This window comes from Neopsephotus bourkii, unplaced genomic scaffold (assembly GCF_033783945.1).
Source record: "Neopsephotus bourkii isolate Nb327-2 ecotype Australia unplaced genomic scaffold, CSIRO-AGI_Nbou_v1 NB_951, whole genome shotgun sequence".
NCBI classification, from domain to species: domain Eukaryota; kingdom Metazoa; phylum Chordata; class Aves; order Psittaciformes; family Psittacidae; genus Neopsephotus; species Neopsephotus bourkii.
In genome coordinates this window covers 1,168,077-1,193,110 of record NW_026901445.1, presented here as the reverse complement: position 1 = coordinate 1,193,110, position 25,034 = coordinate 1,168,077, and the positions used below count along the sequence as shown (strand labels likewise).

The window sequence follows — 25,034 nt, the reverse complement described above, 5'->3', positions numbered from 1 at the left end:
CCCCTCACTGCCACACCGCACCTTCCTCCTGCGGCAGCGGAGCCAGCGCGGCTCCCTCCGCGCAGCCGGCGGCGGCCGGTGAGCTGGTGTCACCTAGCGGCTGCCAGCACCCAGGGCTCTCCAGCCCGGCTGCTCCTGCTCTCGTAGCCTGAGGCTCCCTTGCCCCTGGCCCGTGAAGTCCTCCTCTGTGCAGCACATCCCCTGCCCGGCCTGTGCCAGAGCTGCAGGGCTTCTCCCCTGCTCCCCGCATCCTCCCCGCATCCCTTCACCCACCTTCAACGGGGACCACGGCTCCCCGTGAGCAAGGGCTCCAGCACAAGAGAGGCACTAATTGCTGTCCATGCCCTCAAAGTACAAAAGAACAAAACCAGACTAAAACTCAAAATACCTCCCCTCCAAAACTGTCCTGCTGGCTACTGCAGTTCACCAACGGCACATTAAGAAGGACTTTTCGTCACAGAGCACCAGGAGAAGTCATTTCCACAAAGCTACAGGGAAATAGCGCTGACCTGGGGAAGGACAAAGTTATTAGGTCCCTGAGCCCCACCAAGCACCACTGTTTTTTTCTCATCCACAGTTCAGCTCTCCAGACATCTTGCTAAAGAGCAGCAGCAGCAAAATAAAACACAGGAGAAATCAAAGTCTTCCCCTGCCTAGGTCTGGTAGATTTATTGTTATTTCTTGTTTAGCCAGAGAGAACAGCAGAGTGAAGGGGCTGATGCTGGGCCCATGGCATGCATTCCCTGGGGAGGGCACAGAGCAGGCAGGGAGTGGAAAGTCCTGGAAGCATTGGAAAGGGGGTACCCTCATTGTGAGAGGAGGGATATGGCCGTTTAAGAAGCTACAATGCTTTTTGGAGGGGGTGAAAGGGTCCCTACAAGACAGTCTCAGCAAACCTTCCTTCTTCTGGGGTGATTCCTGCCCTGTGAAAGATACTTCCCACCCCAGCAGCATGCACAGGTGAACTGGCAGCAAAGAGCTCTTCCAGAGGTGAAGCTTTCTGGGGATGCAGAGCCCTGATTCCAGTGCCCTGCTCTGCACTGCGGAGCATCACCTCTGAAGGACCAAGAGCACGTCAGGCAGGTTAGGCAGAAAAGAGCAAATGTGGAAAGACCACCTCGTTGGTGCTCTTCTGAATGCCTGGCGCAGCTCGGGGAGCAGTGCTGGGGCAGCCAAGGGCACAAGTAAGGAGAGAGGTGGTGGCTGCCTCACCCAGACCCATGGCTGTCGTAGCAAGTGCGCTAAATAGCACCATGCAAGAGAGAGGTACTCCCATGTGTTTACCATCACCTCTATAGGAGGACTTCCAAACGTGGAAGCCAGTTTATTCCTCTTTCCCAAACACCATCACCTCAACAGCCTGCTTATGCATTTCCCAAGGCTGGGGAAAGCCCTGTGATCGTTTTGTTACTCATGGTTTATACATCAGAGCACAATGGAAGCCCTTGAGTGATTTTCTTGCACAAGCACTGTAAGTTTTATTGGAGCTTAGGATAATGCCCTGATTCCATATGTCCTTGGCTGCAGAAAATATGATTTCTCCATCACACTGGCCACACTATGAAAACAGCAAACAGCCTTTGGATTCTTGGTCAAAATATCTTTTAACCCTTTTAATGGCATGAGAGAGGTGGCATGGCAGGTAAACCATGATTTTGTTATGCATACTACAGTTTGATTTAAGTAGGTTTAATAGATGGGAAGAAATGCTAAGGATAAGCAAATAAACTTTCTCACCTGGTTGCCTCCTTAACTTTGGAAAACAACCTAGGTTTAACGCATATTGCAGCAAAGAGCTTGACAGAAGATGCTGGAGAAATTACCCTGGGCTGTTGGGCTTACATCCAGCTAACACAAACCTTATGTTCATATAGTTCCAGTGAGACACTGGAACATGTTGCCCAGATAGGCAGCAGATGCCCCCATCCCTGAAAACACTCAAGGTCAGGTTGGACGGGACTCTGAGCAACCTGAAGGTGTCCCTGCTCATTGCAGAGGGGTTGGAAGGGAGACCTTCAAAAATCCCTTCGTAACTGAACTGTTCTATGATAAACCCAAGATGTAAAAGCTGATGAAAAAATTATTTGCATATTATTTACATTTTCTGGCACTTCAGATGTGGGCAGCTCCGAAAAGCTTTTTTAAAGAAGAGCAACAGCAGGTAATGCAACACAATAAACAGCATAATTGGTTGAAAGCCAAAGCTTCAGGCACATGAACACTCACATTTTTGCACAGATTGGGGCCATAAGCTCAGTCAGCTTATGTTTATGAACTGCTTATAGGCGGTTGAGGTAAAACCCAGGCAGCAGGCATATCTTGTCTGAACAAGAGGGAAGAACTTCAGTGTCAGTGTCAAAGGCAGAGAGCTTCAGTTAGTGGTGCAGGCAGGAGGAGGCACTGACTTAGGGAAGACTCTCAGATCTGTGCAGGTTTACCTGTGTTGCCCCTCTTTCCCAAGTTTAACTGTAGCCCTTCATACAAGCCACCACGACACACGTGCATTTCATGAGAGATGGAACAGAAAGAAAAAGTAAGCCCCAACAACTGGAGCTGGGGGAGACCCTGCAGTCAACGCAGTGCTGGGTATCCATGCGCCTGCCTGGAGGCTCGGTGCTCACAGGTCTCCTAGCACATGGGCACCCTCTGAAACCAGTCACCACAGCCTGTGACTCCACGGTCTGCAGCAAAGGGGCTCTCAGCTCTTTGGCCATTAGGGGGGAGCAAAAGCCCACACAATTGCAGAGATGCATCACCCACTGAGCAGAACCCTTTACTCCTCAAAAGCAAGAGCAAGCAGGAGGCTGGCTGTGCATCTTCCTGACTCCTGAGCTATCAGCTGTCCTCCCCTGGAGAAGCAGGACCCTCATATTCAGGGGGAAGAGAGGATCCCCTGCTCCTTGCAGAGGACTGAGAGAGTTGGGCATTAAAGAACAGTTTTTACATAGCGCCAAAGTATTGCTCATCAATGCATATATGCTCTAAAATACAGCTTCTGGGGAAGGCATTGGATGGCACTGCTTTCCCTCTGCCAGGCAGACTGTTTCCCAAACAGGACGAAACCAAAGCAGACCTACTGAATGAATGGGAAGATGAGGCCTCTTGGAAGGGATTACCTGGAGTCCTTACTACTTGCTCTCTGACCTAGTTGCTCTCGCAACAGTGAAGCTTCTCCAAAGAGAAAATAATGTAAGGGATAGCTAATGTCCTAAGGGTTAAACAAAATGATGGTGATGTCAAGAGCTATTAACCCAAAGATGTCAATCTGCAATCACCCTTCAGATGAGTGCTATCATGGCTCTAAACTAAGGGTACAAATCCTATATGAAGCACCAATGATGAAATTCACCTTCTAAGGAGCTCTCTTATCAGTTTTGTGGCAGCATGTATTGTTTACAAAACCTTTTGCTCTTTAAAGACTGTAAGTAGGTCCACTGGTGCTTGGAAACAGTGATTAAGCCAAGTGCATTAAGTGGGCAGCTGGGCTTTAGCCTAGAGTTGCTGTGTCTTCAAACTCCATGCTGAAAACAGCAGTTGAATGCACATGCAGAATCTGGAGAACCTGAGGTTAGCAGAGAATGTGTCAGTTTAGTTTGTCGGTTGAAAATTTAGGAGCTCAGCCTGGCTGCCTAACAAGTACTTGAACAAATGCAGGTACAAAAATCCTATTGAAGGATTTCAGATTAAGATCAAAGGTGTCTTTTAAACAGCCTGATAAACTACGCCTCTGTCACAGAAGTTTCAAAGCTCAGGCTGAGTTTAAGAACATCTGCAGGCATTCATGCACGTACCTATTTGTGTTTTCTGAACTGTTCATTAAAGACAGACTTTGTACAAAACAACATTGTGAATTTCTCAGCCAGAACAGGTCCAGTGCTTTTTTAAACAAGAGTAAAATAAACCACAGCACAATAACAGCATTATCAAATTAACCAAATTGCCGTCGTGAGCTGTTGCCTGTGATGGTTATGCTGTCTAAGAGTGCTCCACCCTGCATTCTCAAACATAAAAAGGACCTTCTCCTTTACTAAGACAAACAGAACAGCCCCAGGGTCATTCATGCAGCCAGACCTTGCCAATATCTCTGTGCTGGCCCCTCTCCACTTCATCAATCTTCTGCTCCAAAGCCCAATTAATTCACCTGCACTTACAGTTAGAAGTTACACCAACACCTGACACACACAAAGCATCATGCCCCCCACCCCCAACCTAAACCAGCATTCATTTTCCTTGATTCTGTCTCGAGAGTATTTTGATCCCTGGTAAAGCTTTGCTTGCCACTGCCAACTCCTTGCCTTCTCTTTCGCTTTTTGGAGAGCCCCTCGTGGAATCTTTGGGAGGTCCGGTTAGGAAGAGCCCATGCTCCTTTATCAGTCACTGAACTGATGCATTCAGGGGACTCCTTGCTTGGCAAGGTATGGCCTGTGAAGGAGAACAGTCTTCAAGCCTTTGGGTTGACAACTGGGGTTTTTGTCAACCCATTTGGTGCAAAGCTTACTGTGATACAACTTCCCTTGTTCCGATCAGACTCGACCTCTTCTTACAATACAGGTGCTCTGTTTGAGACTGGGAACTCCTGGCAAACCATGGATGGTGTCTGTGTGCTGCCCTAAAGGCTGGATGGCACACTAGATTCAAAGGAGCTCAGACTGAATGGAAATGAAGCTTTACATCCCAATCTGAGGCCTGAGGGAACAAATACAAGTCTGAAGGTAGGGGTGTTATATAAACATGTTTCTTCTGAAACAAGAGCATGGCCCTGAAGGCCACCTCAGCCAGAACTGGGGCAAGAAGGGGGATGTTCCTACAGTTAGGCAGATGCAGGCAGGGCAGCAGCACAGCAGAGAGGCTCATGTGTGGCTTGAAGTGCTCTGATCCCCACTGGCTCCAGCCCTGCGCTACTTATAACTTCCCACCCCAGCAATTAATAATTAATTACAATTAATTATTTCACACTCCTCTGAGAGGCCTTCAGGCCTGATCCCAACTCAGCTGATATTTTTACTGTCTGTAGCTACTTGAAGCTTTGTTCACCCATCTTCTGCCAAAACATGTCTTTAGCACCATCCCTCACTCTTCTGATCCAGCGGCAAGTGCAAGAGAGAAGAGAGCAAACAATTTTTAAGATCTCTTTTAACCAATCCATTTTTTGTGCCTGCTGAGGCCCTCAGCTTCTTGCCAGTTTAGTTTCAGCAAAAATTAACCATTCAACCCTTCTTTCCAGTTAGTTTAGATTTTAAAGACTGTCCTTAAGAGCAATCTACATACATCACTGGTGAGTTCAGAGCACAGACATTAATGCTTCCCTGCCTAGAGTCCAAAATCCAGCATTCCCACTCCTTGAGGTAATAGCTTTCCTCACTCAAAGCTTTGCACAAATAGTGTTGAAGTTTAGCTCCTTTTGGTTGAACTCCTATCATCAGGATTATAAAATTGAGTTTGCCACTTGCAGAGCAGGTAATGTTGTTTCTATTTTACTTTCTTTTTTTCTTGTTTTTTTTTTGTCATGATACACAGGTTAATCTCCATTGCTTTCAAAAAAGTTTAGCTATTCTTCTATTACTTTACATACTTTTCTAAGACCAGATGTATGGGCTGCCCTTACCCTTGTGAATGCTACTATTCTGTTTTCAACAACTCCTCTATCCTTCCTTGTTCTCTTGTATTTTAAAAACCAAAAATTCACCTTGTTTCCACTGTTAAAAGGTTCTCTGTGCACACTCACCTCTTCACAACCCAGCAGGATCACTCTGGTTTCCCAGGATTACCAACAGTGGAAGAAAACTCAATTCTGCAAAGCTCTGTACTGAGATCGAGCTTTATGTCAGCATGTGGGTTGATCTCAGAAGAGCTTGCCTTACAGGAACACATATAGCTGCATTCAAAGGAGACAGGGATCAGGTTAGTCAACAGCATTGCTAACATAGTACTGGTATAAAGTTATTCTTAAATAACAACTCAGATTCCCTTAAAAAGAACGCTGCACAGGCATTCCTCCTATAGACACCACTGAGGGTGGCTGTGAGAAGCTGAAAAGGAACTAACTCCAGCTACACCCCACCTAGAGTCTTTTATAGCAGCAGGGATGGTGCTTCTGATGGGAAGCAAAACAGGCTGAGCTGGAGTGTGAGATGCATTTTACTTAGCAGCAGCTCCTGAGGAGCAGGGAAGGGATGGGGGGAAGGAGGAAGGAGCTTCTTGAATCCCAATAGACCTGCCAGCTATTTGGAGCAACCAGCTGCCCTCAGCTGTCCTGAGAGGCATGGTGCTCAGCTCCTGGCTGGCTGGGTGTGCAGCAGCACCCTTGGCATGCAGCATCTCCCTGCTCCAGCTTGGGAAGGGTCACGGGTCTTTCTGCTGTTTGAGATATGCCTTGCCTGAGTGCCCAGCAGTACAGCTGCTCTCCACTGCACTGCCTTTGAGACTCGCCTACTTGGCTGTCCAAGTGAGCAGGGGCTGTTACAAATGTCAGAGCCCTGAACGAGCTTCCCCCATCCCACAGTTTGGCCCCAGCAGGGATGTGCTGTCCCCTCCACCTTGTCATCACACGGGGCTCCCTGAGCCTCACAGAGCAGCTGGTCCTTCCTGAACCCCAACAAGGAATAGCCCATTTGCATACCTCCTTGTATGCCTAGGTGATGCATGTTTTGAGCTGTAATTTATATCACATGTCTCCTCTCTGAAAGGCACCAAATCTAAGTTACAAGACCAAAAGTGTGGGTACATCTGCTAAAGCCTGCCAAGAACTCATTACCTCACTGTTCAAATGTTTTGCCCTGTTTGCAGGTGGAATTTCTCTCACTTCCAGACCAGCTGAGGAGCTGCTGTTGCAGTGTCCCTGCATAGTGTGACTGAGCAGGCTTTTGCTGCAGGCCAGCCACAGAGGACACCCCTCCTCATGTTGTCCCTTGGCTGACACCACAGCAGCAAATAGCTACTGCCTGGAGATGACCTGTAACTCCAGCAGCCTGAAAGACTCACCCCTGAAACATGGCTGGTGAGCCACGTAATCCCCACCACTGATACTTCAATCCAAGCTCTATTCAGCTTGTTCCCCCAAGGAAATCTCCCTCCTCAAACAAATCAGGGTTGGGACCTTTGCACCAGTCTGGTAATCCCTGCTCCCAGTAACAAGGGTGGTTATAGGTATGAGGAGCAAGACTTGCTGTGCAGCTCTGCCTGCTGGGACACAGTTCGAAGGAGGTCCCAGGGGGACTTGCCTGCTCCAGCTGTCTTGATGGCAAAGGGCCACTGCTGGGGACTGGGCGCCCACAGAGCCTGGGCTCATCCGCTTCCTCTGTGGGAAATATTTGCAACGTGGAAGCATCATAGAAAGGCATTGCCTGTGATCTCAAGAGCATCAAAAGGGTCACGGGGACCGCCAGGGAGACCTCCATGGGCAGAGCCTCCCTGTCAGGGGTGACTGGCTGGGGCTAAGCCATGTATATGCCCCTACATCACAGATGTTCCTGACACAAAGGCACACTTTGCTTATTGACGTTTAATGGTGGGGTGAGTCAAAATCACCGTCTTCTAGGAGCCAGTCCTCCTCCAGGCTTTCCTCCCGCAGCTGGAGCGGTTTCACACTTGCCTGCAGAGGGAGACGGCTCCTCTTTATGAGGCAAATTTTGTTGACACACTTTGGTGCCGCCACCTTACCGAGCTGGAAAAACCAGCCGTGGAGCTCATGTGGCCCTGCTCTTGCCACCACCAGGCTCTCCAGTGGGGATGCTGCCAATGGGTATGTGAGGACCCTCCGCCATGCAGAAGCACTGGGGGTGAAGCAGCAGTAGCTTGTTAGCTGCTTGCAAAGTCCTGCAGGAGAGCAGCTTCTGAGACAGTGCCAGGTCCTCTGTGTGCTCCAGCAGCGGTACAGCAGTACAGCCACTGACGCTGGGCTAAGAAGAGGGGCCACAACCGGAGCAGCATGACTGTATGGCTTCAACCCTTCCCAGCAGGGGACTGGGTCCCCAGCAAGGAGCTGTTCCCAGAAGAGGTTTGGGCAGACCTGCATGGCCTTCACCTGGAAAACACACTCATTTGCAAATGCAGGGTGCCTCAAATGTGGGATGCTCGCAGGGCTGCCGTGCCTCACGCACAGAGCAGGTTTGTGAGGAGCTGCCAGGGCGGGGTGAACCTGAAAAGCTGGCTCACGGTGTCCTGAGCTCCTCCCTGCCCGCAGAGCCACTCAGGGCCTTCACAGGGAGCTCTGCACACAGTGGCAGACTGATGGCGTGTCAGCATCCTGCTCAGGCTTCCCCGTGCCTTGCCAAGAGTGAGGCAGAGGGGCAGAAGGCAGCTTTGCACTGTGTAGGGCTTTGCTGCTGTTGCAGCTCCTGGGTGAGGTTTCTTCAGCCTTCAGAAAAGTATTGACTCATGGCCTACTTTTCCTTGAGGGGAAAAGAAAACAAATGGGCTTGTTCCCTGCTCGCTGCCTCATAAACCGTGCTTTTAATTTCCTAAGTTACGCCACAGCCCTACCTGCCCACCTGGGTACCTGTTGCAGGGGAGGGCACGCTGTAACCAAGAGGCACCTTGCCCAGAGATCAGGTACCAAACTGAAGGCAGAGCTGCCTGAAGGATAACGCTCACCTACATCCCTTCCCCCACCAAGGCTTTTAATGCGTGTGACAGGCTACTCATTATTCATAATTGAACTTAATAGCTAGCTTAATGTTTTGTTATACTTTCTTTCTGCATTCAGTACTGAAGGAATAACAAGGAGAAAAGGAAACAAAGGAACCTATGTGTTTAACAGGAAAAGATTTACAGAGGGGAATAAAGCTAGAGGAGCTCTCATCTTTAGGAAGTTTATCCAAGTACTTCCAGAAAACTGCCCCATAACATAAAGAATGGCTCCTGTCAGTTTTTAAGCCCATACACACCTTGTCCTGAGGAAGACTCTTCACTTCAGGGGTGCTTTTTGAATGTCTGCTTCTTACTCACAGGATCCTTGGGCAGGTTTGTGCTTTACTCCATTAGAAGTCATTCTCACCAAATTACTGAATAATTTTTTAATACACCATATATATTTTGACTCCCTGGATAGACATGCCTTCTAAGTCTGCTAATGCATATGGAAATGAAAGTAGTCGTGAAAAGCTCAAGGAATTAAGGACATATCTGATAGGAGACACCATGCTAATGCTGCACGTGGTGCTGGCTTGAACTTCTCTCTGAAGTTGTGAACAGCAAGAAGGCAGTGTCCTAAGAAAGCTGGAAAATAGACTCAATTTTATGTAAGCCCACAAGGGCTCCTTAGGTCTCAAACACTTCTCTCTGCTCTTATATTCACAAGCAGAACAACATGCAGGTCTCTGCAGTGCCCAGCACTGGTGATCCACATCTGGCCTGAAGAATTTCAGTGGGCAAGGCCGAAGCTGGTACCCTCTCCCCAGCATCTCCAAGGCCGGAGGTGACTGCTGTGGGGCAGGGCCAAACTGAAGCAGCCCCTCTCCTCCACTGTGTTTTGCTACACTGCTGGGCTGCAGGGGCTGCAGACAAGCCGCTCCACTGGAGCATCAGTTTGCAAACATGGTGCATTTGTCCTCTTGCTCTTTTTATTTCTCTTCAAGTTCACAGTAATCCAGTGTTGCCCCCAAGCCACAAGCTTCCCAGCCCACATGCTATATTCAGCCTAACATAAATAGCCAAACTCTCACATAGGCAGCAGTAATGATCTCCCTCTTTCACCCCAGAGACGGTAAAGAACTGAGCAAAATGCCCCACCTCCACCCCCTTGTCCACTCTCATCTGTGAGGAGATGACACAAAGCCACTATAGTGCAACTGGCAACAGGCAGGCATACTGCAAAATTTGTGGCAATATCTTTCCCCCCCCCAAAAAAAAACCCCAAACCCCATTAAACTTAAAATTTCAACTCAAAGGCAGAAAGGTGCCAGATACCGTTTCTGTCACTTATCTACAAATCCTGGATTTCCTCTGCTATCTATTATCAGCCTATCTTATTCTGATCTCCTCCCACCCCCACTGGGACAATTAGACTCTATATCCTCAGCTCAAAAGTGACATAGGGTGGCTACAGAGCAGGACTGATGGGTTGCTGTGCCCACCACTGACCATCGTCAGGCTTGGGCATCGCAGAAGGCAGACAGAAACTCCCGGAAGAGCAGCTTCTGCAACAGGATAGCTACAGGTCCCAGTAGAGGTCTATGGGGATTTCCCATCTGTCCTTGATGGCAAATGATACTCTCATCCAACCCTTTCTTCATCACAGCCCCCCTGCAAGCTGAGGGTTGGGTGAAGCACTGCTCAACCTGAGAGGAGCCACCGAATCAGAACTGGGCACTTTCCCAAGCCAGCGCATTCCAGGAGTCCAGCCAAACATGGCAACATGCCTTTCATCTAGAGAGAAACACATGCAATAGCAAGGGAGAGCAGAGCTTGAAAACACCAGCAGGGGCAGCGGTGGCAACGAGGTTACTCTTGAGTTAGTGCCAGCACTGCCATGCCCCAGCTGAGAGCACAGAGCAGAGCCCTAGATCTTCAGCATGGGCCATTGCTGGTTGGACCATGAGCCAATATTTCAGGTGGGCTGTGCAGCTGCACCCAAGCTTGTGGGCTTGCCTTAGAGTCCAGTGTGAGTAGAAACACAGGTATCACTCCATAGAATGTCCCCAAGTGGGGCAAGGTCATACGTGTTCACACTGAGATGAGCAGGCACTTCTCTTTTCCTCAGAAAGAGCAGCTTGTTTCTTCTATAAACGTATGGCGTCCCATACTGTATGGCCCATTGCTTACGACCAGCTCTGAGCTATTGCCAGCTCTCCCTGTGGTCCTGGCACTTGCATCTGTTCCAAACTTCTTTTATCACATCTGAGGTTTGGAGACTCCATGAGCATGGGTGTGTGTAACACTGGCAGAGGAGAGAAGGCACTGCCTGAAACCCCCTGGGAAGACCAAAATATTGCTGATGGAGGTTTGTAGGGATCCAGCGGTATGCGGACACTGTAGCAGCAGTAATGAGAAGGAAAAGGCACTTTAATACATCATGTTACACAGATCACAGGTTCACACCAAACCAAGACCAGAGAACTGCCACACAGGAGAAAGAATACAACTTTATTTTAAAAAATAATAATTTAGCTCAAACATGAACAGGATGGCAGAGGGTTGGTTGAAGCAGGAAGAACAATATCGACCCACAGAACTTAAACCAGACCAATTTCATTCTCGTGTAGATGACACTTTCAGTGCCCTTCCCTGTCCACAGCTCTGCTTCAGGTCCTCACCCACACATAAAGAAATCCTGACTCCCAGGGCTCTTAGTAACAAGGCAGAGGAGAAATGGTGTCTGCTACACATGAAATGCTATTCCTATCTCCAGAGCCTCCACGGAAGATCCAAAAAAGCCAGAAGAGCAACACCAGCACATAAACCAAGGTGCAATACAAAGGGAACAACCTGCGCTCCTCCCTGGAAGTCTACCTACCCATGCCCCGCTCCCAGCATCCTGGCCAAGTGCTTCCACCCATGCCTGAATCCGCGTCCCCACCCATAGGTGCTGTACACAGAGGTGTGCACACAGGCCTCTGTAACACTCCTCCCTCCCCAGTCGCTTCTCACCCAGACTTGCTGATCTTTCACCTCTCGCCGTGCCTGCATGCCGTACATTTCTTGGCACAGCAGCAGTTTGTTTCACAGTGATGGGATGGGCTCAGTGGAACACACTGAGCCACTACTGCCATTTCTTCTCTTCTGTGAAGTGGCCTTTCATGCAATTGCCATTCTGATACACAGGGCTGGCGCCCTTCCTTCTGCACCACACCACAGATTTGTAGAGGACGAATCCAACGCCAGCCAGGCACAAGAGGAGAAGAGCCAAGATGTCCAAGCAGAAGTACTCGTACAAGGAGAGGTCATAGACAGCAGGGCGAAGATAGGGTGCCCCATCGTGACGAAGGATGTACTCCAGCCAATACACTGTCCTATTGAGAGCATGCATTGGTCTGTCCAGGTGCAGCGCTGAGATGAGCTTGGCTGCTTTTCTGTAGCTGCAAGAGAAGGAGACAAGAACTTACCCTTCTCATAGGAGCTTCATAGCTGTGGTCTGTGGTGTCCAGTGGTCTCTTTCACATCCCAACTAGTACCTTAGGAGACTGGCAAATTTCTTCCACGATTCTCTTCATACACACCTCTGAAAGCCACCCTGACAGCAATTGTTAGCCACAGCAGCACAAGCCAGAGTGTATTTTATTCTGTGTTTCGTTAACAAGACTGGAGTTCAGCTCACAAGTACCTGCTCAGTGGGCTCATGTGGACTGCTACTTTCTGAGGAGAGTTTGCATCCAAAGACCTCACACAGCACCAAGCAACAGTTGCACACTTGATGTGCAACCGGCCAACTCCTTCAAGGTACTGAGTTACACCACCTTAATAACTTACACTGAGGTCAGTAGCTGAGAGATCCTAATTGGTAACAAAAAAAACCCCAAATCAAACAAAACATCAACAAAATAAAACAAACCCTAACAAAACAAACAAACAAGTCAAGCTCTCAGATGGCATTTCAAACACTAGCAGTTGCTCGTATCCTCTAGAAAGTGGGAGCCCTGTGTCACTGTGCTGCAGCACATCTAGGAAAGGGCAGAGTATCAGTTGTCAGAAGGAAGAGATGAAGCATTACTTTCAGTCCATTTCCCTGCGCTGTTTCTACAGTTTGGAGCAGACCAGGGAGATCCCAAGGTGAGGTAGCGAGCTCACTTTCCCTGATGGCAGGCTGACGTTAAAAGAGGTTTGTCCTCAGCATCTCAGAAAGCTTTCTAAGAAAATTACAGTTGGAGTCAAACAGGACTAAATCACGCTCTCTAACAGCTAATGCTGGAGTATCTTCTCCTGGACTGCATCTCACGGTTTCGAGGCACTAACACATCTGGCCAGCTAAGCAATGCTTGCAACTCTGCTTGGTGCAGAAGACATGAGAGGCTGTGTGGGGATCAACACAACACTGGTCCCTACATACAGTCTGTACCAAGGAAGAGCTCAATGCTTCTGGATGCCTCACCTGGGGTCAGAGATAACTGTGACGACAGCCTGGTAAAGATCCTCTTCTTTTACACTGCTCCAGTCCATGAGGATACCCATGCCCTTTGCCTGCACTCTGGTCATGATGTCAAACTGGTCCCCATAGAAAGGAAATCCCACCACTGGCACACCGTGATAAATCGCCTCAAATACACCGTTCATCCCACAGTGGCTGACGAAGGCTTTCACATTGGGATGACCTGCAGGCAACAAAACAGCAGCAAGTCAGTGCCTTCCACACTGAAACAGGACTAGTGGTGGCTTCAATCCACAGCACTCTTGTAGGTTTAGGAAAAACCAGGTATGCTGAGTAGACAAGATGTTACCCTTTGGGAACACACCTGGCTTTCAGCAGCCCAAAACTTGCTTAGTACCACTCAGAGGAGGAGGGAGATAGGGGCCAAGATGGAGCTTCAAGCAGGTGTTAGAAGAAGACCATGTTTTTTACAGATCAGATTCACAACATGCAACAGACTTAGAGCCACAAAGGTGCTGTTGTCCTTATACACCTTTGCTGTGGTTTGGGCTAAACTCCAGGGATGCTTCTAGTGGCACACACACACACATGCACACACACAGAGCCTAGCCTTACCTAGCAGGTCATTCTGGGGCAGCCACCCCATCATCAGTGTATTCTCACCGAGGTTTTTTGGCTTCTCCCCGAAGTATCTGTGGGAGGTGATAAAGGGGGGGGGGGGGGAAGGGAGAAGAAACACACAGAGAACAATTATAAATTCAATCAGATTAAGAAATGGAAAGCCAATCTGTGTTTCGAGATGAATCACCCCTCAACACTGATTTTCATCCAACCAGAGTTAAAAGGAATCCTATTCCCTCCTTACCTCCACACCACCCTCTGCGGGAGGCGAGCAAATGCGCCAGCCATCTTCTCCACCAAATCGCTTGGCAGAGCTCGGATCCCAATGCCAAAGGAGACAACAACAACACCCGCATCTGCTTCTTCCACCCAGAGACGCAGACCCTGTGGGCAAAACACACACAGCTGCCTTGAAGTCTTGCTGGAGAAAGGCTCTTCCCGCTGCTGCCTCTGCCAGTAGAAAGCTGCCTACAGAGAGGATGAAGCCAAATCCACCTAGAGCACAAAGCTACCTGGTTTTCACCAGGCAACAAACTAGAACCACTGTGATTTCTGCACCCAGCCAAGCAGAAATTACTTGAGCACCTGCTTGGCTTGGGAGCTTGCAGGGAGGTGTCCAAAACCAGCATTTTGCAGCATTTCCTCCTGCTTTGGAGGCAACACAATTACCATTTGGCAAATAGGGCTCTGAAAACATCAGGCCCACACAGGAGCAGCCAGAGCTGAGAAGGAAGAGGAAGGGATTTTCCATCATTAGTAAAGCAGGAGGCTTGTCAGGATCTCTAGCTGTAGGCTGATACAACAGACAAAACATCACACAGGCAGTCAGGAGCAGTACCTGGCTGGAGATTCCCCACAAACCCTCCAATGGCAAAGCCTCCTGGAGGTAGCAGAAGGTTTTCTCATCTTGCCAGCAGACTTCTACTTATCCTTGATAGCTGCTTGCAAGTAGCAGATTTAGCTTTCTGGTCACTCGGCAGAGAGGTAGCTACAGCTCCAGCAAAACCCACAGTTGTTTGTCCTTTGTTTAGAGGCTACATAAAGAAGGTGTGTATCCAGGACAGAGAATGTACTTTTTCAACCAGGACCAGAAGGCTGCAGGGAGAAGAAGTCAGCCACCACAGCTGCCATGGAGCAAACACAGATTATTCCCTTTTATGCCAGGTTGCGCTGAGCCTATTTCTCATTATGGATTCTATGCTGGTTCAGGTTTCCCATGTATCACAGCCAGGAGCATTTTAGGAAAGTTTCATAAAATCTGTCTTTGAATATGAATACTTCCTTGAAATAAACACCATAGAAGAACATGAAAAGCAAATGAAATAGTTCTCCCTGTTATTAAAGCAGAAAAATTGGATGACTAATAAAGAAATCTTATTAATAGTAGCCTACAGGTTGGGGGATCAGAGTACAGAAGAGTCACAAAGCACATCTTGGTATTATTCTCTGGGGATATCTGTCCTTTGTTGTATGCTTCAGGGACTCAAACTTATCCTTGCAGAAATCCTTAAAAAGCCCCAAAACAACCCAACAACCAAGAATCGTAAGTTTACAGTGAAGGGATTTTGGTTTCTCCATTCTCTTGAGTTGCACATCCTTTGATCAATAAAACCACTAAAACTGGTGCAGAAGAGAAAGTGCTAGTTTTACTTTTCTATATAAAATTATTCATAACCCAGATTATCACATTATCCATTACACCTGGGCCTTAGATATTTTTCTTTCAGAAACACCATTAAAATTGCTAGGGCAGCATGGCTGTCCACCAAAAGTTCTCACCATCTCTCAAACGCATAGCTATATTTCTTTGAGTTCTGATTAGAGGAACTCACAATCATACTGTTTCAAATAGGAAGAAATAAACACCTTAATTACATAACTCTGCTCCAGTTCAGAATGGGACATGCCTTGTGCTACCCCTAGACCTAGGGAGTCCCTCTCTTCTGCTGACATCCTATAACCTTGACAGAGACATCCCTACCTGCTCCACAGCAGCCACTGCCTACTGCAGGGCTCCGGATTTATCTACACCATTCTTCCCTCAGGTGCCTTGGGGTCTGTTCTGGAAGCTGTGAAGCACATGAGTAATGCCCCAGCAGACAACTCCCTTCTTTATAAGGCGGGCATGTACATGGGCAGATTGGACCAAGACAACGTTTTGCAAGAGCCATGAGGCAGCCACTCTCTGACACAGCTTCTGGAGCACGCTACGTGCATTGCATTATCTGCATGCTGTGCCACATGGGAAAGGGTGATGTGCAGCCACACACATCTGGAGAACTTCTGTTCTCAAGCATCTGATGTAACTTCTTGCTTTTAGCTGGGAAAAAGTTAGCACCCACAGTCTCAATTAAAGCTGCCATCAGAGATCTTGATAGGCCTCTAATAATTTGAAACCTTATTCTTAATATCAGAACACCAGGATCAACCTGACTGCCTGCGTGTCATTATCCAGGTTTAGTTCCCTTCAGTGTTTGTGAAAGTGGTAAGGCAATGGGAGGAATGGCAAACAGGTCCTCCTCTGGTTCAATATTGTCTTCAGTTGGAGGCTTTAAGAGCTTATGCCTCTGAATTTATTACTGGGGACAGTAAGGTACAGGCCAGAGAAAGCTTCCAGAATGCCTGGGAATTTTTCCTTAGGGCTGGACCTTGAGAAAAAGAGGATAATATAATTAAATGTTGTACACTTTGGGATTCCACATTGAATTTTATGAGGGAACATGCACAGATCTCCCCTATGGGTTCTTAAGTCTACAGACTCAAGGGCAGAAACACCCTGTGAGAAATAGGATTAAGGAGGAGATTCTGGATTGACATAAATTGGTGACAAAGCAATGAAGAATAATTGGTCTTCCCATTTCTGCTTCAAATATAGGAACAAACAAACTACTCGTGATCAAGTTCCAGGAGTAACATAGCCAATTGTGGACTTTCAGACACTACTTTACATGGAGAGCAAAGGCACATCCCACTGCAGGTTGGACAACTTAATTCTACATTTTCCCTGCAACCCCATGGTGTGCCATGTCTCCCTGCTGCACCCAAGCACCAAAACACAGAAGCTTTCCAGACTCCTGGGGCTTCCAAGCTTTTCCAAGGTTCTTCAAAAGATGATTTATATTGCATAACTCCCCAGGTTAATGTGCAATCACAGCTCAAAGCTTTCCTGCACTTACCACTGGAAGGGGCTTTGCCGGCTCAGCGAGGATGCCCCCTGTGAAAATGACATGGGGGAGTGTTGGACGGGGGAAGTCCAACACCACATCGTTACAGAGGAAGAAGAGACTAGTTCCATGGACAAGGTCCAACATAGATATCTTGGGCTCCACCCTATGCTTCTCCATGAGACGTTCAAACTTGGGCAGGATGACCAGCTTTGTAGCCACACGAGTGATCATGTAGACTAGGAGATTCCAAGTCCTACCAAAGAAGCCCATCCTGTCCGTCATCAGGGAGTTGAACTCAGGGACATAGGCAATAGGAGAAGTAGCACCAATCTCTGCTGGGAACCAGAAACCAGTGGAGATCACAGCATATTTCACCTGGAGGATGTGGGCCAGGATAAAGCCGCACATCTCATTAGGGTCCACCAACAGCAGGTCAAAGTTCTCAAACTGGAGTTTCTGCAGAAGAGTGGAGTTTCCCAGCACCAGGTCACAGTTCTCCAGGTACTTCTCCAAAAACGAGAACACCTCCAGAGAGGTCATTTTCCCCTGGAAGACACGCTTTATCTTCTCCTGCACCCAGGCGTCTGCACTCTCTGTGCTGAAGATACCCCGGTACCTCTGCACACGGAAGCCAGGCAGGTAGGTTTCCACATCCCGACCCTCATGAAGTAGCAGCACAGGGTCATGGCCCCGGTCAGTCAATGCCTCTGCCACTCGCATGAAGACTCGTAAGTGGCTGTCAAAGACTATTGTGGGCATGATCAGCACCTTGGCAGAGTGAGATGGCTCCAGAGTGAACGCAGCCACTAGGAAGAGAACAGCAGCAGGGCATGGCAGCACCTTCATCATCTTCATCACTGCAAGGAGAGAAACAAGCCATTAATACAATATGAAATGCTCTGTCACATAGTTGGGCAACTAACAGCCTGGACTGTTCCAAGCAGAAGCTCATGAGCTGGCAGAGGAGAGACACCTGGAATTCATCACTGGAAAAAAACCAAAACCAGCAAATAACAACCCCTCCCCCCAAAAAAAAGTCACAAAAATCACAAATAAATAAATAAATAAAAACCCAACACCCCCCCTCAAACAAACAACAAAACCAAAATCACACACCACTGTTCTTTCCAGAAGCTCAAGATCTCCTCTGTGCTCCTAAGGCTCAAACACTAGCAGAGTGACTTGCAGGAGGTTAGAGGGAAAGTGGCTGGAGGAGCTCTGCTGGCTCACAGCACCAGGAGACATCTGCTGCTCAACCCCCAGTTACCGCTACAGAACCAGCACAGCTGGATTTCATTTCTATTTCTGTGCAGCCAGAATGGCTGGTTCCCTCTGGGCCCTTGATCCTGTACAAGCTCACTGGGAGGCCTGCAGAGCCTGGTGGGAATGCCGACATGCACGCTCTGGCTTTGGCCCCTGCAAGGCCAACTTGCTCAGCACAGACAGGCTAGGAGTGAGCCCAGATTACAGCAGGAACCTCAAGATGAACCCAAATCCCAGCAGGGGTCTGATGGAGAGCTTCTCCAGTACAGATTAGCTGTGGGAAGATGGGAAGGCTCCAGGGAAGAGATGGGAAGGGAAAGCAGGTGCCAGGATACTGATGCACTGAAAGAAAGCAAACCCAGAAAGTAGCCCAGAGATAACGTGCTAGATCTGTGGCACACCGACGCCCCTTAGTCACACTCCTGCTGCTGTCATCCGACTCCCGGTTTGGTGAAACACCCAGCATTTCTCTTGTGTAAGGGATGTTGCTACACCACTGGAAGCGAACGCGCCTCACCCACACCTTGCATTATTTTGGGAGAAGAATTATGTGATAATTATTTGGGAACGGTCAGAAGCAGAGCCGTGTCCTGAAGACCCAGTTCAGACATGCTGGGAAGGGAGGGGGGAGGAAAGGTTACAATGGGAACAATTGTAAGTGGATTTTGGATGGCCTCATATGCTAAGCCCTGGGCGCAGCGGGGCTGAAGGGATGTGGTAGAGCAGAATCTGGTACAAGATTTTCTGCCAGCCTCTCCGCTATCGCGTGATCAATTAAGAGGCAGGAAAGAAAGCAATGGAGAAGATGCTGCTAAATACAATCTTCAGACCTTCCTCAGCACCTGGATATCTCTGGCCAGAGACAGTGCATGGGGGGCTGGTAAAAGTGACATACTCCTCCCCCATTATTCTCTTGCTCCATGTGGGGACCGGACATGGGAAAGAAAGAGAGTAGCCACTGGCTGAGACCTTCCCCTCTTTCAAAGACAGCTCCTACTAGTGCTTGGTCTCCCACCCTTCCCACCCTGGGCTGTGCCAGCAGGAGTGATAAGAAACATGAGAAATGCTAGCAGATACCAAGGAGGTTGTTGGACCCACAGAGCAAGAGCTCCAGGAGGAAGGAGACAAAGGTGATAGGCTGGAAAGAAGACAGCAAAAGCCTGGCAAGGAAATAAGAATCTGTCCGGCATCCTTCCTCCTGCCCATACCAGCAGAGCTGGCCACCGTAGAGCTATACCCCATGAAGCTGGGTCTAGTTCTCAGCTTATCTGAGAGGCTCAAAGGGGATTTATCCTGCTCAGCACCAGCATTTGGCTATGACATCGCACAGCAGATCTGGAGTGAATATGCAGCTTTCAGAGGAGGGAAAGAAGGAGGGATGGCAGCCCTGTACTGCTCCAGGTCAGCAGAGAGCTCAGGATAGGCCCCATGACAAGAGCAGGTATAGACTTGTCCTGGGGCACTTGGTGGGTCATGCACATGCATAACTATGCTGAGAGGAGCAGAAGTGGTTTTCTGTGTGGGGTGGGGTGTTCTATCATTGGGCAATAAGTAAAAGGCAAAGAAACAGTGCAGGCAAAAGGAATAGTTTTTTAAAGAAAAAATCTGTCACCCATCTTCAGCAAAGGCCATGGCTTGCCATGGACCTGTGTGCCAGATATTGCTGAGACCCTCAGCTCTGCCAGGACCCTCTAGGGGCTACCAAAATCCAAATGACAAGTAAGCTGTCTAACTTGGCCCTCAGGCCAGGGGCACTGCTGACACAGGAGACTGGAAACCTGTTCTTGACTGCTTCATCCCTAACAGCATTAGGAGCAATCCCTACAGGTGCTGGCTCAGGAGCCCCTTCTCCCTGTCCAGGCAACAAGAGAGGCTGTAAATCTTCCTAAGTGGTGAGAGGATGCCAGGCTGCAGGAAGGGACCTTTTTTCCTACCCCAGCCCAATACCACCAGAGATCTCTGGTCTGCCTATACCCAGAGGGGTACCCTGGCCACATCTCCAGACCTAGGTCTGTGCTAGATACATCAGGCAGGTTCTACCCAGGCACATTGTGCTTCTCAGTCCTCCTGGGATATAATGAAGGCATAACTATCAGCTCAAAGGGCAATACTCTGCTCTTCATCCCTTGTTCAGCAAGGAGTCACTGTTAGGACCTCAGATTGACAGCAAAGAGGAAAGCAAACTTATGCACACAACGGCTAAATGGCTTAGATGAGGGAGGGCTCAAAATCCACATGTTCACTTCTCTACTTTATCTTTTACCAACACTGAACAACAAAGCCACGCCATGAGCTTTGCAGCAGGATCCTCCAGCAAGGGCAGGTGCTGTGGCCAGTGCAGCACCTTTTACAGCTGGGGTGCTGGCTGCAGCCCAGCCCTCGGGCTACGGGAGTTCAGGTGGTCTTCAACAGAAACCTCCAAACAGCTGAGCACAGAAATCAATTCTGCAGGGAGGTGAATTCACAGCCTGTGCTGCAGGAGAGGTGCGGAATCCAAGTAAGCGACATATCCCACACTAGATCTGAGAGCAGGGCAGACATAGCCACCTCTTGCTTGTGGTCTGGAAGTCCTGGACTAGGAGCTAAGTCACATAAACACTGCAAGAAATAACACTGCAAGGAGAAGGCTTGTAAAGAGAGAATAGACCCTTCCCACTGTTTTCATGACAAGCACCCAGTAAAGCCATGCTGACTGGCTGATCTGCGCAGAGCAATCCCCCTAACAGCACAGTTAGCACCAACACACAGAAGTCAAGGTTCAAGAAAACTGTTAATAAAGCCTGTGCCACAGAGCAACAGAAAAGGAGCAAAGAGAAAGCAGCCCTCTGATACACCTCCCCCCCCCCCCAAACAGCTTACTGCAACAAAATCTGTCCTTGATTTTGCCCTGTTTAACATGTTTGGCAGGGTATGACTTTGATATTGATGGAAAATAACATCAGTTCAACTGAAAGTAACATCAGTTTAACTAAAGTGAAGTAACTGAACAGCTACAGCTCTAAAGATAGGGGTTTCTTTAATCCTGGTGCCTTTTCCTAGGTTGAAGTACTAAGACCTCTGCCAGCAGTCCAGGCAGAGAAGCCCACAAAGAAACAGCAGTGAACAGACTTCAAGGCAAGAGCCCTGCTGTGTACATTTATGCCTCTCTTCCAGCATTTTGTATTATGTAGCTCCTGCCTAGGACTCGGAAGCTGGGCTGAATTACTTCCCCTCCTGCACTCTAGTCTCTATCCAGCTCTTGACCACAGTAAGAAGAAATGTTTGCACTGTGAACTTCTCAATAGTTAACAAAGCAGCACAATTCATTTGAAGCCAAAAGGAAAAGACATCTTCACTTGGATGCTCAAAACTATTCCTGGAATAAGAAACCAAAGTTTGCCTCATTTGTTGGGTATGTTCCAGAAAAAACAGGACCATCTGCTACCATCGGGCTGATGACAGCTAACCCAGCTGTGGCTTATTTATGGAAGCCAAACCTCCATGCAAGCAGGTATGCAGCTCCGAGCGCAATTCTGCCGCTGCAGGAAGATGTTGCAGTACAAGCAGGAGCTGCCCAGGAGAAACTCTAGTAAAATCCTAGAAGATAAATGCTGTATAAAGTAAACTTAATAAAGCATGTGTTGAAGCAGTGTAGTCTAACCATCAATCACATCCAACCCAGTACTTGGAGGGCTTCTGTGCTCTGGTTTTGGATTATCACAGGCTCCTGCTTCACCAGAGTCACCTGGGTGAATAACACTAAAATACTAATATTAGTGTTATGGGATACTAATGTTAGCAATACAGTATACTAGTACTAGTATTCTAGTATAGAAAACAATGAACAAGAAAGAAACCCTTTGTCGTCAAATACAAGCCTCCCCAGGGAGCCTACAGCCCTGTGTTTTTTAAAACACTGTTCACACACAGAGTGAATAGTGCACAGACATGGTCTGCTCCAAACACCGCTCCTTCCTACCGTTCTTCTTTCTGCATCTTCATGGTGGCCCCCAAGGAAAACAGAGAATGAAGAAAGCCCAAAAGACCAAAGGGAACAACCACAGCAATGATCAGGCATGCATCAGAATAACTCATACTTCACACCACACTTGGTGCTACTGCTTCCACACAACAGCATCAGAAGTGCTCTGCTCATCTTCGTCTGTTTTGGACAAAGTCCCCAGTCAGTTCCAAACTTTTGGGACCTTGGGCCATCTTCAACATCCTTCCTCGCTCATCAGAGTTTTTTGGAGGAATCTCTACAGGCAAGGTGGAATCTGTGGGCCAGCAGGAAGTTGGCGTTCCATAGATCACAGCCAGGGAATCATGGTACTAAAGAAAATACTGATCCATAATAACCGAGAAAATAAATAAAGATCTGGATGCTTATCAAGGCATTTGAAACTACAGACATCCTCATGAACTTGAGATAGGGATGGTGTCAAACACCATCATCTGCTTCCCCATGTGGCCTCTCATCAGTCATTAAATCTGTCTATGTGGTAAGAGAGATTCCCCCCACTCCACATCCACAGGCTTCCTGGGTATCTCCTGTAAGGGACACCACTGTGCTCTGCAGGAGCAAGTTCTTCTGGATGTCCAAAAGGACATCCTCATTTACAACACAGCTGCAATACAGAAGCAGCTGATGTGTGGGCTGTGCTGCTTGTGAGGGTCTCATGTCTGCAGTGTGGAAGCACTTAAGTTTATTTGTAATCCCTGGATGCAAGAGACAAAAAGGCTTGGGGCCCTTTCCAAATATTCATGTGATCCACAAACCTTGAAGTGAGAGCACACGACAGTTCAGTGCACATTCTGGTCTTAAGAAGGGGTTTTGCCTGTACAGCAGTCAAGTTGAACAAGTTCTTGAGACTGCAAAGAAGACTGAAGAGATACAAGTGCACCAATCTTTAGAGAAGTGATCAAGGGGAGTGTGGAGGAGAAGAGCCTTCCATTTACTGCCCTGTCATTTCAGCTTTGCTCTGCAGAGAAGCACCACGTTAAAAAGAAAAGTCATTAAACAGCCCCAGAAGGTTGTGAAACCTTGTGTAGGAAGTGCTGGGGATTGATAAAGCCCTGACAGACAAGTCTGATCACATTTGACAGAATTACAGGAGTAGAGGAGCCAGAAACGACTCATATCTTCAATAAAGCAATCGCTGCCCTCACGTTAAAGAAAAACACACCAAACAACAATCCCAAGACCAAACCAAAGAGCTCCTTGGCTCTGAGCACGCTGGAGGAATGATGCCTGGCCAAGCTGCCATAAACAAAGGCTGAGGAGGGATGCGTAGGATGAGGAGGCAGAGCAGGAGAGAGAATACGCTCCTGAGATCTAATCTCCTGCAGGAAGATGAAGCAAGTTACACAAAAGCTCTTTGAACATTTGTTCAGGTGCCAAGGCTCTGATCCTGTGCAGTTAAGCAGATGCTTGACTCGTGGCCTTCAGTAGCCCTGTTGCAGTTACCCGGGCTGTTCACATGCATCCTGGCAGAGCCAAGGCCAAGCTGAGGGCTGGGAGCTCAGCCCGTTCCCGTCTCTCCTCCCCAGCAGCAGAGAGGCGTTCAGCTGCCTCTGCCATCAGCTCAAGAACTTCAGTCCAACCCTTCAAGGTCCTCGCAGAGCACGGCCAGGAGCCGTGCAGCACCCGCTGTTCGCACTGCACCAGCCGCCTGCGCAGCCGCGACCCTGCAGTGCCGGGAGCGCCCGGGGGCAGAGCAGCCCTCTTCCCTCTTCCCTCTTCCTCCCCCTCTCCCTCGCACGGCAGCGGGGCAGGACGGCGGGACAGACATCGCAACCTTCGGCCGTGTTCTCACCAGCAGCGGATGCCCCTACAGGGAGTCAGCGCGGCACTAGGGGGCCGAGAGCTGCCCCGGCAGAACGGGGTTGCCGAGCACCGGCCGCAGCCGCTCCCGTGCCGGCTCCTCCCGGACCGCCCTCCCTCTCGGGGCCCCTCCGCCGCGCCCGCCCCGCCGGTGGCAGCAGTGCCGATACCCACCTGCAGCGAGTCCCTCTGGCAGCGTGGCCCCAGTCGCGGCACAGAGAAGCTCAGCGCGGCGGTAGGAAAGGAGCGGAGCAGTCGTCCCCGCCTTCCTCTTTCAGGCCGACCGGCAGCGGGCGCGGGGGGGGCGGGCCGCGCAGCACCGGCCCCCGGGCCGCACCCACGGGCCGCCCTGCCGGGCCGGGCCAAAGGCGGGGCGGACCCGTCAGCACGGGGAGCGCGGAGAGCCGGCCCCGCCGCTCTGCAGCTGCAGCGGGCAGGAGGACAGCACCCGGCAGCTGCGGGACGGTGTGTCAAAAGGGCGTCAAAGCACCTCTCCAGTGACCGGTGCCGGACCCTGCTCAGGCGTCCGGAGGGCCAGGACAGGAGACTGCACCCAGATCAGTCAGGACAGCAAAATGTAAAGGACGGCGCTGGGAGAATTAGGGCGCTAGGGACATACATACAAGTACAGCACATGCCAGAGGGGCATGTCCTGTTTGGCCAGCTCCAGCATTAAACCATAGCAGAAACTGCACCAGTAACTAGGCTTAAGTGCTCCATGAGGTGTTTCCTTCACACCAGGACTGCACTAGAGATGTACGTTCAAGCCTTCTGAGCTGCTGCAAAAGCTTGTGAAAGTTTTCCCCTAGGAGCGTCAAAGCAAATGGAAGATCACACAGCTCTGAGCATCTCCCAGAGCATTCCCCACCACCCCAGCACTTGTCGCACTTGCTGAGTCATGTACTGATCTCCAGCAAGGCTAATGACATTCTATGCATCTGCTACTGCAACTTCAGGTAGCATTACACCTTCTACAGCACCAGATTTGATGGGGAAGGCTGTGGCAAAAAGCCTTGGTTAACACTCTGCGACAGCCGAATCTGCCTGGTGATTCTTCCCAACCTTTTCACAGACGCATAACAGAAGGGGTCAAAATAAGCATTATAGCACACAAGACCTCCACCAGGCCCTGCGTACTGGGGAGTTTCTTTTCCTTGCA

The 25,034-nt window shown here is 49.2% G+C and overlaps 1 protein-coding gene across 2 annotated transcripts; it reads right to left on the bottom strand.

The window, feature by feature from the left end:
* Positions 1 to 11,063: 11,063 nt before the first annotated feature.
* Positions 11,064 to 24,191, bottom strand: LOC133215046 (2-hydroxyacylsphingosine 1-beta-galactosyltransferase-like). 2 transcript variants are annotated; one of them, XM_061358724.1, is made up of 6 exons: positions 24,050 to 24,191; positions 16,819 to 17,666; positions 13,887 to 14,026; positions 13,637 to 13,713; positions 13,025 to 13,244; positions 11,064 to 12,014 (listed from the first exon to the last, which is right to left on the bottom strand). In XM_061358724.1, exons 2-6 carry the CDS (start codon positions 17,662 to 17,664, stop codon positions 11,699 to 11,701), a joined length of 1,599 nt encoding a protein of 532 aa, XP_061214708.1. In that variant the 5' UTR covers positions 17,665 to 17,666; positions 24,050 to 24,191; the 3' UTR covers positions 11,064 to 11,698. The 2 variants fall into 2 exon arrangements, with proteins under 2 accessions (XP_061214708.1, XP_061214709.1); XM_061358725.1 differs by lacking the exon at positions 24,050 to 24,191 and adding an exon at positions 19,150 to 20,838.
* Positions 24,192 to 25,034: the final 843 nt, after the last annotated feature.

Bases quoted from the DNA above. Each gene is read 5' to 3' on its own strand.
- LOC133215046 (XM_061358724.1), bottom strand. From the start codon at position 17,664: ATGAAGATGATGAAGGTGCTGCCATGCCCTGCTGCTGTTCTCTTCCTA. The intron at 13,714-13,886 runs GTAAGGAGGGAA...CACCTCCCACAG, and splicing joins CCGCAGAGGGTGGTGTGGAG to ATACTTCGGGGAGAAGCCAA. The intron at 13,245-13,636 runs GTAAGGCTAGGC...TGTTGCCTGCAG, and splicing joins GCCCCAGAATGACCTGCTAG to GTCATCCCAATGTGAAAGCC.